Source organism: Myotis lucifugus, unplaced genomic scaffold (assembly GCF_000147115.1).
Source record: "Myotis lucifugus unplaced genomic scaffold, Myoluc2.0 scaffold_222, whole genome shotgun sequence".
In the NCBI taxonomy this organism is placed as follows: Eukaryota; Metazoa; Chordata; class Mammalia; order Chiroptera; family Vespertilionidae; genus Myotis; species Myotis lucifugus.
Genome location: NW_005871270.1, coordinates 1,674,347 through 1,686,740, shown reverse-complemented (window position 1 = coordinate 1,686,740; position 12,394 = coordinate 1,674,347). Strand labels below are relative to the sequence as shown.

At 53.0% G+C, this 12,394-nt stretch overlaps 1 protein-coding gene across 2 annotated transcripts in view; it reads left to right on the top strand.

The window, feature by feature from the left end:
* The window catches only part of RNF220 (ring finger protein 220), a 19,995-nt gene extending 8,938 nt beyond the window's left edge, over positions 1–11,057 (top strand). For both annotated transcript variants that reach the window (XM_023761870.1, XM_023761869.1), the window contains exons 5-11: positions 4,079–4,175; positions 4,357–4,443; positions 4,584–4,639; positions 4,772–4,850; positions 9,017–9,125; positions 9,269–9,343; positions 10,065–11,057. In XM_023761870.1, the coding sequence (XP_023617638.1) occupies positions 4,079–4,175; positions 4,357–4,443; positions 4,584–4,639; positions 4,772–4,850; positions 9,017–9,125; positions 9,269–9,343; positions 10,065–10,136 (575 nt within the window). In that variant the 3' untranslated portion in view covers positions 10,137–11,057. The remainder of the gene's footprint in view (positions 1–4,078; positions 4,176–4,356; positions 4,444–4,583; positions 4,640–4,771; positions 4,851–9,016; positions 9,126–9,268; positions 9,344–10,064) is intronic.
* Positions 11,058–12,394: the final 1,337 nt, after the last annotated feature.

Here is a 12,394-nt window from a genome sequence, read left to right as displayed (position 1 = left end):
CCTTGGAGAGCACAGACCTCTGGAGGGACCCCAGACTTGCCTTTCTCCCTAAGGATCTGGTTTTGTTGGGAGCAGTAGGTGAGGAAATCAATGGCTCCATTTTTGTGGGTTTCAGGTTCCAGGACATTACAGCCCCCAGTAAACAGGCGTCTCCAGTTTCTCAATCGATTATTTGATCAATTGATTAAATTAACACTGATCTTTTTTTTCTTTTTTTCCCCCTTCTCAATGACCCAGGAAGAAATGAGTTTATGGGAGGGGGGTCATTTTTATAAAATTTAGACTTGCCTATCATTTCTGCACTTAACCCTCTCCTCTATTGCTAAGAGTTCACTTGGCGGGAAGGTATTTTTCGCATTGCCTGCCCTCCCAGGACTGGGACCCACTGTGTTGAGCATCACTGACCACCAGGCTTAATTTGCCTGTAGGCAGCAGCCCAGCCCTTTGTGCCACCTTAAGGTGGGGCCAGCCCTAGCCGGTTTGGCTCAGTGGATAGAGTGTTGGCCTGCAGACTAAAGGGTCCCAGGTTCTATTCCAGCCAAGGGCACATGCCCGGGTTGCGGCTCGATCCCGCTGCGCCCCCCCTCCGCCCCCTCCCCCCCAGTAGAGGACGTGCAAGAGGCAGCCAATCAATGATTCTCTCTCATCATTGATATTTCTATCTCTCTATCTCTCTCCCTTCCTCTCTGAAATCAATAAAAAATATTTTTTTTTTAAAAAGGTGGGGCCAAACCATAGCAAGGGACCTCCTTAGTGACTAAAGGGTACCCTGGGTCATCTTGGAGGTCCTGGGGGCTGAGTCCGTTCCCTGGATAGCAGCAGCAGCAACAGGAGTGGCAGCTTGCCTATTACCCCCCAAAGCTACATGGAACAGGAGCCAGAGGCTTGGAAAGGAGCTCTGTGCCATCTTGCATCTGAGTACTGGCTTGGGATGTTCCAGCAGCTGAAAACATAAAATGACTGTGGAGCCTTTTTCTCAAAGCCGGTGGGGGAGGGGGGTAAGCTGGAGGGGGCACTGTCTGCATAAAACGGCTTTATGGCCGTTTCTTTTTATTATGATTCTGCCAGAAGTCAGCAAGTGACATTTCATTAAGAAAATAAAGTTTAATGTGCTAGGAAGGAGGTTGGAGCAGGCTGGGGCAGCACAGGAGTGAAACTGGCGGCAGCAGCCTGTTCTGAACACCTGTGGGGGTAGGGAGAGGTTCCCAACATCTGTCTCCAGTAGGGGATGGTGTCAGGGTCAGAGTCAACTGCTCAGACCAGAGACAGAGCCCTTTTCCTCGGGAAACGAGGTGTCGTGCTCTCTGTCCTGCCTGCCTGGTCAGAGGAACAGAAGGTCGACTGGGGCTGGTAGGGAAGATTGTGTCCTGAGAAGTTTCTCCAGGCCACCAGCTAACAGGCCTTGGCCTGCCTTCTAGCGCAGGGCTCCTAGGACCTATTGGAGCAGCAAGTAGCCATTATTGCTCCGGTGTGTGGTATGGTACCTGTTATGGGCCTGGCCAGCTCTGCTGGATGACGCTAAAATCACAGTCGTGAATCACACTGGGGCTTTCAATCTGGTGAGGGTCAGTGACAATAAATATGATTTTGGGGTTGCATAGGAAAGAGCACATGTAGAGGAAATATCTGGAGAAGTCTCATCCATACTCAGCACCTTGAGGGTAGGAATCAGATCTTGAAACTTTGTGTCCTCAATGTGAAGCCAGGCAGAGGATGAGTCCCGTAAAGGTTGAAGGAATGTTGTTGAGGTGGAAGTTCATTCAGGAAGTATTTATAGAGCAACTACTGTGTGTAGGCACTATGACTGAATAGTAGAAGGCATGGTTGAGCCAGCCACACTTGGCAGCATGAGCAGGCATGTGTTCTGTGGACCAGGAGGGCCAAGGTTCTAGGCAGACAGAACAGGAGGTCTGAAGGCATGGGGGCAAGAGAAAACATGTAGGGTTTGGGAAACTACAGTAACTATGTTCTGCTGGAACATTCAAGTCCTGCTCCAGGCCTGGCGGCAATAGGACCGAAGAGGAAAGGACTTCAAGCCACAGGCTGCTTTAAGTGTTGAGAAGCTGGGGCTTTGGGGTGCCCTGTTTTCTCAGCTTTGCCATGGGTTCTTTCATTTCCTTTCTGCCCAATAGGCAGGGCTGGGTAGGGCCAGGCTGAGCCGAGGATGTGAGGCTGACTGCTGAGCTGTGTGTACTTGGGGGAGGGGGGTTGGCAGGGCTTGGGGGGTACACGCTGTAAGTGAACCTGATAGCTACATTCTGATTGATGGCGGAGTTTGTCTCCCAAACTGTCAGAGGGTTTATAGAGGTGCCACTCACCTACAAGGCAGGAATTGCTTGTCAGGACACCTGGCCGTGAATAGGAGACAGAGCTGTAACTTGGTGTTTTCTCAGCTTAATGGCCCTGCTGCTGACCTGCCTGCGTTTGTTGATGCCTTGAGTATGGAGGTCAAATGAGGACTGTCAGAAGGGGTGGAACCTAGGCATGCCTAGCCTTTCTCTTTCCCTGGTGCTGCTTACCTCTGGGATGGGTGGGACCTTTGTCAGGCCAGAGACCAGAGACAGAAGGGAGAAGGGTTGGGAAGAAAATGTTTTTGAAATGGGCTTGAAAGATGGAGAACATTCCAGATGGAGTGAATAGCATGAGCAGTCTTAAGAGCAGGACATGCAGAGTTGTGCTTAAGGTGCAGTAAGTAGTCTGTCCATATGCATAGGCTTGTGGAGTGAGTGAGGGAAAAAGATCCTAATGGGTCTGGCTGAGGAGCCAGGCTGGATTGTGCTTGCAGTGAGGAGCCACAGTCAGTTTTGGAGCAAGGAAAAGAAGGGTCAGAACTACATGGGAAGCCGGATGAGGAAAAGACAAGAGGCTTGAGGACCCATTACGAGACTGTTACCCTGATGAGGGTATAAGAGCCTGAGAATGGAAAGAAAGGACAAGAAATTTCTGAGATCATCAGGCAGAATTCTGAGCTTCTTCCTCATCTCTTTAAGGATTTCCTTTCTGATTCCACTGATTCCACTCCTAACAGATTCCATTGCTTTCATCTCTTTCTATCCTAGAAGGGCTACTTTGTGGCCAGTGAGAAGTGCGTGGTCTGAGACCACTAGGGGCTAGTTTATTAAACCACTTGGAGCAGCAAGCAGTGGCTGAGGAGGATGAGTTATGCAGAGTGAAAGGGACTGAAATATCAGACCACTTCTGAGGGAAGACAGGTGGGGAGGGAGGAGCAGCTTTGTGGCCTCTGACCTGGGCTCTCAGGAAGAGAAGTCCTGGAAGATAGGCCGCATGATGAGTGAGTGGGCCTAGTGTAGCTTCAGCAGCTCCCGCCCCGTTGGCCAAGAGTCTGCCTGTGGCCGGACCAGTTGCATCTTGATGGGGTCAGCTGCCTGCCTGGCCCTGCCTCTGCCCAGCCTGGTTGCCTTCATGGGCTGCTTTGAGAAGCAGGTGTGCATGCCTCTCCTCTCATCTGTCCCCTCCTAATCCCTTTATAACTGCACTTGTCCAGGAATCTGGGCTGAGTGAGGTGGAGATGAATAATTAATGTCAGTCGCTTCAGACACCAAATATTTGAACAGCTGCCTGGTGTTTTTGATGGCAAGGACCTGGCAGCCAAAATCAGGATGTTGACTGGGGTCCTGCTGTATGGCTCTGACTGGCCTTAGCCAGCCTGCTCTCCCCTCTGATGGACTTCTCTGTCTAATCCATGGGACACAAGGAATGCCAAGGTCTTGGATGGGGTGATCTTGTAAGACCAGAATGTGTTCTCTTCCTGCTCTTCCTAGATCTGGACAGCAGGCTTGGGTATCTCCTGAAGACCTGAGGTAGTATTTGAAGGGGCTAGTTTATGAAACCACTCGGAGCAGCAAGCAGTGGCTGATAAGGATGAGTTATACAGAGTGAAAGGGACTAAAATATCAGAGTCCAGAGCACCTACGTATCTGGCTCTCTATATTCCAGGCCCAAGTGTCTGTCTGGGCCTTATCTGGCCCAAAAGTTGACCTCCACCTAGAGGCAACAGAAGAGGCACCCTTGGCTTAGTCTTGTTGGCCCCCCAATCCTCACACCCTGCTTCCCACAGGCTCTGGCTTCGTCATGTGCAGCGGCAAAGAGAATCCGGACAGTGATGCTGACTTGGATGTGGATGGGGATGACACTCTGGAGTATGGGAAGCCACAGTATCCTTGGGGCACTGTGGGACAAGGTGGGGCTTGTGGAATAGGCCAAAGGGAAAGCAAAGTAGCTAACACCTCTGGCACTTACCCCCCCTCCCTGGGGTCAGTGTCTCAGTTCTGGGCAGGATTCAACCCTCAAGGCCTATTGCAAACTACGATCCATTGTCCTTGACCACCATGCCAGATACACGGAGGCTGACATCATCCCCTGCACAGGCGAGGAGCCTGGTGAAGCCAAGGAGAGAGAGGCGCTCCGGGGTGCAGTCCTAAAGCAAGTGTGGGCACAGGCTTGGGGGTGGGCTAGAGGGGGATGGGAAGCCCTGAGGCAGGGGTCAACCTGATACCCACCCTCAGGGCTGTCCTTGCCTGCCTTCGAGGCTCACTTTGTTCTTTCTCCTTCCTTTCCTCTAGTGGCGGCCCTCCCAGCACACGCATCACACCTGAGTTCTCTAAATGGGCCAGTGATGGTAAGTATTAACACAGGTTAGGAGGAGTAGGGGGAAGGGGACATCCTTTGGGTAGTGGTGGGACTCAGGCCCAACCCCTCCCCGATGCTGCCCAGTCCGGCCATAGTATGAGTTGCCTCTCTGTCCCAACAGAGATGCCATCTACCAGCAACGGGGAGAGCAGCAAGCAGGAGGCCATGCAGAAGACATGCAAGAATAGTGACATCGAGAAGTGAGTGGCCAGAAGGGGAACCCTTGGGACAGCAGTTCCGTAGGAAGAGAGGGGCCACCAAGGTTCCAGGCCCTCCCTTAGTCCTGCAGCCCTGGGCACACAGCCGACAGTGGGGCCCAGCTGGTGCTAAGCATGACTCTGAATTGATCACTGGGCCACGGCCCTGGGCGCCTTGTTGGAGGGAGGAGCAGTCCGCCTGCCTGCCTGCCTGCCTGCACGCCCGCTACAGCGGCCTCCACCCGGGGAATGTGATGTATGGCCACCCAGCCCAGCCGGCACACTTGATTCATCTCCAGTTTCTGTTTCTTAATCGGGAGCTAAATTGGTTTCATTTTTCTTGTCCTGGGTGGCGCTTGCAGTGGGTTTTAGGCAGGAGCATTGGGTCTCATCACTTCTGGTTGGAATTTTTGGCCGAGGTTCCCTGGCAAGGGAAAGGGGACTCCCTTAGCACTTAATCCAGGGGGCCTGGATCCCCAGGAGCCACAAGGACTTGAAATCAGCTGGGCACTGTATTGCCTTTCCAGAAACCCAAGCAAGGCCAGTTCTAGCCTCAGGAGATGGCATTGTCCAGTTTGAGGTGTCTGGAGCTGCTGCCTTTGGCCACTGCTTAACTCCCACACCCATCCCCTCCCTCCACTGGAGGCAGGTTGCCTGGGGTTAAAAGGCAGCCTCTTCATTCCAGGACCAGTGTTCCATCTTGCCTTCTGCCAGGAGAGTGGATTGCAGGCCGGTGCAGGGCCGGGTCGGTGGCCCAGGGTCACCTCCCATTTGTTTCCCTCCATTTTGTGTTGTCATAAATTCATTCCAGCCCGTTGTGGTTGATCAGTTTATCTCGGCCGGGGCCGCAAGTGCTGCTGGCATGATGTATGGGCCGCGGCGCAGGGCCCGGCTGCCCATGAATCACCGCAGCTGCTCTGTGTCAGCGCCGGAGCGGGCCGCACGGGTTCGGCGCAACCAGCTTGGGGAGGGGGAAGGAATGACGTATGGATGTTTATTTAATAATTCTCTCCTACTCCAGCTGAGCGGGGCGGGCGGGGCCATAAGGGGCGCCCACCCTCGTCTGAAGGGGCTGCTCATAAATCAGAAAGACAAGATCATTAATCAGGGATGGCGCCCGAAGGGGAGGTGGGGGCCAGAGCCAGTGGCCATCCATGAAGGTACTACCCACCCAAAGCTGGGGAAGTCGGGATTTCTATCCCACCTGTGTGAGCACAGGCAGGGCTGTGGAACAGGTTGGGGACTGGCTCAGTCCTTGGATCTGGGTCTGCCTGGGTTGGGCCCCGTTAGTCCCCATGACTTTTCCTTGTACACAATATGGTTTCCCACCTAGATCTGTTTCATAACCCAGGGAAGGGGGAAAGCAGGATGCCATGGCTGCTTCTAGGAAATTCTCCACCCTATGCCCTGGAGGGACTCAGGAATAGCTCACAACCAACCTGGGTCGGGGGCTGGAAGCAAAGAGTAGAGGCATGGTATATGCTGAGCAAATCCAGGATAGGGTGGACTCTGGGGTTAGATGTGGCCTTGGAGCTTTTGGAGATGGAGTGGGAAATGGCTTCATTCTCTCCTGGCCCCATCCTTTTTGCCTTTCTGGTTCTAGCTCATTCTCTGGTTTGGGGTTTGAGAGTTAGTTTTCTACTCTGGGGTAAGCTGCCCCAGCTCCATGCCTTAAGTTTCCCCTTTCCTGAAATAACCACATAGGACCTGGCAAATGCCCAGCCTGGTCCTTAGAAAGGCAGGGAGCATAGCTACCCATCCTTGTCTCATTGTCAGGAATTAATAGCAGTCCAGATGGGGATGGTACATATGGCATTTGGCAAAATGCCAGGGGAGGAGCCAGCTGCATAGGTGCTTGTAAGGAGAGTGGGGGTGGTTAAGGCTTCCAGAGCTGGAAAGTTGAGTGAATACTCTCAGGGAATCAGCCAGAGCCTTTCTCAGCTTCCCTGGAGAGAGGCAGGGCAGAGAGAATCCTGGACCCATGGAGTGAATGGCTCTAGAGCAGTGGTTCTCAACCTTCCTAATGCCGCGACCCTTTAATACAGTTCCTCATGTTGTCTTGACCCCCAATTTCATTGTTACAAATTGAACATAATTAAAGCATAGTGATTAATCACAAAAACAATATGTAATTATATATGTGTTTTCCGATGGTCTTAGGCGACCCCTGTGAAAGGGTCGTTCGACCCCCCAAAGGGGTCGCGACCCACAGGTTGAGAACCGCTGCTCTAGAGCATCCCTGATAGAGGGACACAGCCATCGGGAAGTCACGTTGTTGCTAGTACTGCCCTGAGAGAGAAAGGTCAGAGATCAAAGTTGGTTGCTGTCTTAAGGCTTAGTTTCTGTCCTGTCATAGCCTCTTCCAACATCCTCAACAGGTTCCCTTTGCCTGTGAGATAAACTTCACTTTCTTCTGATTGTGGCATCTGAGGTCTTCATGGATACTATCTCCTTTCCCACTATCGCTTTCTGCTTACCCACGGGCGAGACTTCAAGCCAGATGGGGCTCTTAGGCTTCTTGGCCTTTGTTCCTCGATCTGGAGGCCTGTCTCCTGGGTCTAGTCAGTGTAGAATAGCGGTCAGTCACAGTTATTGGTTGACCACAGAATCAGTCTGACAGTTTAAATCCCATCTTCCCCATTCTGAACCTTGGGCAGGCTACTTAATGTTTCAGTTCTGCTTTAGTTTCTTCCTGTATAAAATGGGAATATTATAATCTCCTCATGGGGTTTTTGTAAGGTGCAAATAAGGTCATTTTCAATCCCTCAGTACCATCCCTGGCATTTAGTAAGTGCTTAATAAATTTTAGCTTTGATTTGTATTTTCATTATTATTCCCTAAAGCCCTCTCCAGGACCATCTTTTCTATTCCTCCAGGAAGCATTCTTCCCCTTTGTGAGCTCCTCTAGGTTCTGTTCACTTGTTTTAGAAGGGGAGGGACGGATCACTCCCTGAGATAGTCCCACTATTCCCTGCTCAGTATTGCAGCCCAAAGAGTCTTCAAGAGGTTGTAGGGACCTTCTTGTGCAGTGCCTGGACAACAGGTGAGGACTCGGAAGACACAACAAGGAGCCCTTGAGCAGGCCAGGCCTGTACCCCAGGGACTTGTATTATGTGGGACTCATCCAGTCCCCTCATCTCTCACTCTCCCTGCGGGTTGGACTGGCTCTTTATTTGGCAAATGTATGTTCATGCTCAAATGTTTGTTCATACCCACGTGCCTAGTGTGGAGCTAATGTCCATAGTCATGTTGGTGGGGTGAGTAGCTTCCCCTCAGGGAACTGAGTCTAGCAGAGACGAAGACATTTGTAGTTATATTGCTGTGGTGGAGTCCAGTACAGGGGCTGGAAGAGCACAGAAGAGGCAGCCACCAATGGGCTTCTGGGAAGAGGTGGGAACTAACTAGACCTGAACCATGAGGTGGAACCTAGTGAGTTAGGAGGTGGGGATGGATGATCCAGAAGCAGAAAGTGTCAAGAAGCCAAGGGAATGAAAACCAGTGGCATGTGGGGGAAACTTGGTATTTTGGTGTGGGTAGAGCTTAAAGGATGTGGCAGGGTGCTGAAGGATGTGGCCGGCTGGGGATGGACCGAGGAGGTCCTTGTAAGCTTGTGAGGAGTTTGGTAGAGCTTTATCCTGAGGGAGACGAACTGTTGGAAGTAGAAACGGTCAAATTTGTAAAATTCTAGATGCTGGGAGAACAGAATGGAATGAGGGGACTGGCAGTACAGAAGCCATGCCATTCAGGTTAGCGGAGTTATCCGTAGAAGAAACCGTGAGAACCTGGATGAGTGATGGCAGAGGCAGGAAGAAGTGAGGAAATTCCAGAGTTTTAGGGACTAGATGACTGATTTTGGATCAGGGGGATCGCTTCTCAGCCTTTTGGCTAAGATCAAGTGAATGTCAGAGGTAAAAAGGATGGTTTCAGGAAGGAATCCTTTGAGAATGGTTCCCAGATATCTGGTTTAGAAATTCAGCAGGATGGAAATGGAGGAACAAGGAGGGTGAGGGGTTCAGTTCTGGAGTGTGGAGTTCACTGATATAGGATATGGGCAGGGGCATCTGGGAGCTACTTGTATTTGTGGTTCTGGAATTCAAGGGTGTGGATTGAAGGTTTAGATTAAGGATGCCAGCCTGCAGTCTGCCCAACGAATGCTGTCCTCTTTACAGAATAACCGAAGATTCAGCTGTGACCACATTTGAGGCCCTGAAGGCTCGGGTCAGGGAACTTGAACGGCAGCTATCCCGTGGGGACCGCTACAAATGCCTCATCTGCATGGTGAGAGGAAGGGGACCTATGGGTGCCCTTGGTCAGGCTTCAGTGCCCCCTAGGGTTTGGAGAGGGTCTCTGCACTGTCATCTGACCTCTTTAGAGGGTGGGCCAACCTCAGTGTGTCCCTTCTCTGCCCACCTCCTCCCTAGGACTCATACTCGATGCCCCTAACGTCCATCCAGTGTTGGCATGTGCACTGCGAGGAGTGCTGGCTGCGGACCCTGGTGAGGTGGCATGGGGATTGGGGAATGGGTGGCTGTTTTGGGGTACTGCCCAGATGTCCTTGCTTATGCTTGAGCCTGCTTTGAGAGAGGAATGAGGAGGGGCGAGGGGGAGCAGGAGCATAGAACACAGCCATAAGCCAGGATCCCCGCCCCCTCCCCAAGCTCACCACATTCTCGCCTCCCCCCTCTGTGGGGTCACTGCTTGCTCCCTTCCTCTGCCCTCACCCCCCAGAAGGGAAGGCCCACTGTGTCACACATATTGGTGAGATCCTGGGTCAGAAGGAGGCTGGGTGTGGGTAAGCAGGACCAGGGCCTCAGCCCCTCCCCCTCCCATTACTAAGCTCCCTCTGCTCCTGCCCCTGTTCTTCGCTCGGGAGCAGCCATTAAAATGTCGCCCGGAGACAGCAATAAAAGGCCCGGACGTGGGCTCTGTGTCCTGATCAAAGGCCGTGTGTAATCTCGTTAGGGCCTCGGCAGCCACAGCTGGACCCAGCCTTGTTCTCATTACTGGGGCTCCTGCTGCGGGGCTGGCCAGGCGGTTTGATCCTGGCATCCCCCCAACACAGGAGCGTGCCTGCCTGCTCACAGAGGCTGCCCATGCTTCCCAGCCTTGGCTGACAGGACCAAGGTGCCAGCACACAACTGGTATAAGCCCAGTGCTCACATGAGCAAGCATGCAGCCCTGTGTGCATAACCAAAGCCTTCCCTGTTCTCCCCGCAGGGTGCCAAGAAGCTGTGCCCTCAGTGCAACACCATCACAGCACCCGGAGACCTGCGGAGAATCTACTTGTGAGCTAGCCACCCCAGGCAGGCCTTGCCTCAAGCAGCCCCACCTGCCGCCTCTGTGATGTGACCCTACCCCTTGTACATACTTGCACACAGGTTCCCCATGTACATACATGTACACACACGCACGCACGCACACAGGCCTCTGGAGCCAGAGTGGATGTAGAGGCCCAGACCCTGCCACACTCCCACCAGGATTGGGGACCATACCTGTTCCAGGTTCTGTTCCCAGGGTGGGGCAGGGAGGTGTAGGTGGGGTGGGTAGCAGGGCAAGGCTCCTGAGATCCAGCCCCCAGACCGACCGACTGACAGACAGACAGACAGACATGCAAACACCAGACTGAAGCACATGTAATATAGACGTGTATGTTTACAATGTTGTGTATAAATGGGATAACTCCCCCCCTCACCTCTCCCGTCCCCTTTGGTTGTATGATTTTCTTTTTTTAAGAACACCTGGAAGCAGTGCCTCCTTCAGGGCTGGCTGGGGGCTCGGCCCATCCACCTCTTGGGGTGCCTGCCTCTCCTTCTCCCATGGTGTCCCTTCCCTCTCCCATGTGCTCGGTGTTCAGTGGTGTATATTTCTTCTCCCAGACATGGGGCACATGCCCCAAGGGACATGATCCTCTCCTTAGTCTTAGCTCCTGGGGCTCTTTATAAGGAGTTGGGGGGGGGGAGGCACAAAAATGGGAACCGGGCCACAGCAGGGGCTGAGATTGGGGCTGGATGAGGGTGCTCCTGGCTGCCCAGCCTTCTGCCAAGAACCATTCCTGGGATTAGAGCTGCTGTTCCCAGGGAAGAGTGTCGTCTCCCCGCCCCTCCCGTGGGCCCCATGGTGTGATGCTGTGTCTGTATATTCTATACAAAGGTACTTGTCCTTTCCCTTTGTAAACTACATTTGACATGGATTAAACCAATATAAACAGCTGCTGCCTGTGTGTGTGTGTGTGTGTGTGTGTGTGTGTGTGTGCAGGGAGGGATGGATGACGGGGTGTACACAGGCAGTTAAGAGGTTAATTCCTGGCAGCAATGGGGGAAAGGACTTGGCTGTGGGTGTGTGAAGCAGTACAGCGTTGGTCTGCTCAGGGACCCTGGAGCACTACGTCTGTGGGGGTGGGGCTGGGGACCTAGACTCCTATTGATGGGTGGGGGCTCCAGGTTAATTCCTTATCGATGTGGAATCGTCAGCTCATTAATCACAGAAGAGGTCAGAGCTTGGGGGTACAGAGGGGATGCAAGCTCTAGCCCCCAATCTAGGGAAGGGGCAGCTATAAGCCTGGGTGAAAAGCCTCTGTCCCTTTCCAGTTCCCTGAAACAAGCCAGGGACCAGAAATGGAACCACTGCCTCAGCACCACCGTGACCTCTTCTCTTCAACCAGCCCAGTACAGCCACTGCCTGGTCCTCAAATGGAAACAGTAGAAACCCCTGTTATCCAAGGTGGAGCCTCAAGGCAGACAACTGAGGTTGGCAGCTAGCACTGGAGATGCTGCTTTGTCACATCCCCACAGCTGCCCCCTGCCTGTGAGTGATCAGCATCTCACTTGGTGTCTGGTCAGAGCAGTGCTCAAAGCTGCAGATGAGTACTTGCCCACCACGGAGTTTGTTTTGAGAAAATAAGATTCTGATACTTAAAACCCCAGCATATCTCCATTAACTCCAGACTCCTATTTACAAGTTCTCACAGCCCAGGTCTGCCCTCCATCTTCCCAAATCGGCTGCCTCCGGCACACCAATCTCTGGGTGCCCACGGGGCATACTACAGAATCGGGTCCAGTTGGCAGCTCCTGCCTCCTGCACTCAAATCACCCTGGATGGAGACCAGCGGAGGCCCTTCAAAGCCCCAGGCCCAACTTGATGGCTCCAAATATCCTGAACACAAGGACCCTGAGGCCGAGATTCTAGGGGAACATGTGGCCTGTCCAGGTGGAACAGCCACAGTGATGGTTAAGGTTTGGAAGACAAGTGGGCAATGCCTCGTTCCCATCAGGCTGGCTCCTTTCAGGTCTCAACTCTCCCCTCTCCCTGCCTGGGACTCAGTAGGTCCTCGATGGCTGATTACTCCCACCCTGGGGGCCATATGCCCTCTAATAGGGAACATTAACCCAGAGTGAGGGCCTGAAGCTCGCCCTGCTGTAGGATTTTTGAGCTCCATCTCATGGCACAGGCAGCACTGCCACCTGTTGGCCATGGCTAGGAATGCAGCCACACAGCCTAGGACTCCGCTGCCAACAGTTCCAGAGGTCCCAGATGCAAGTAGAACTCGC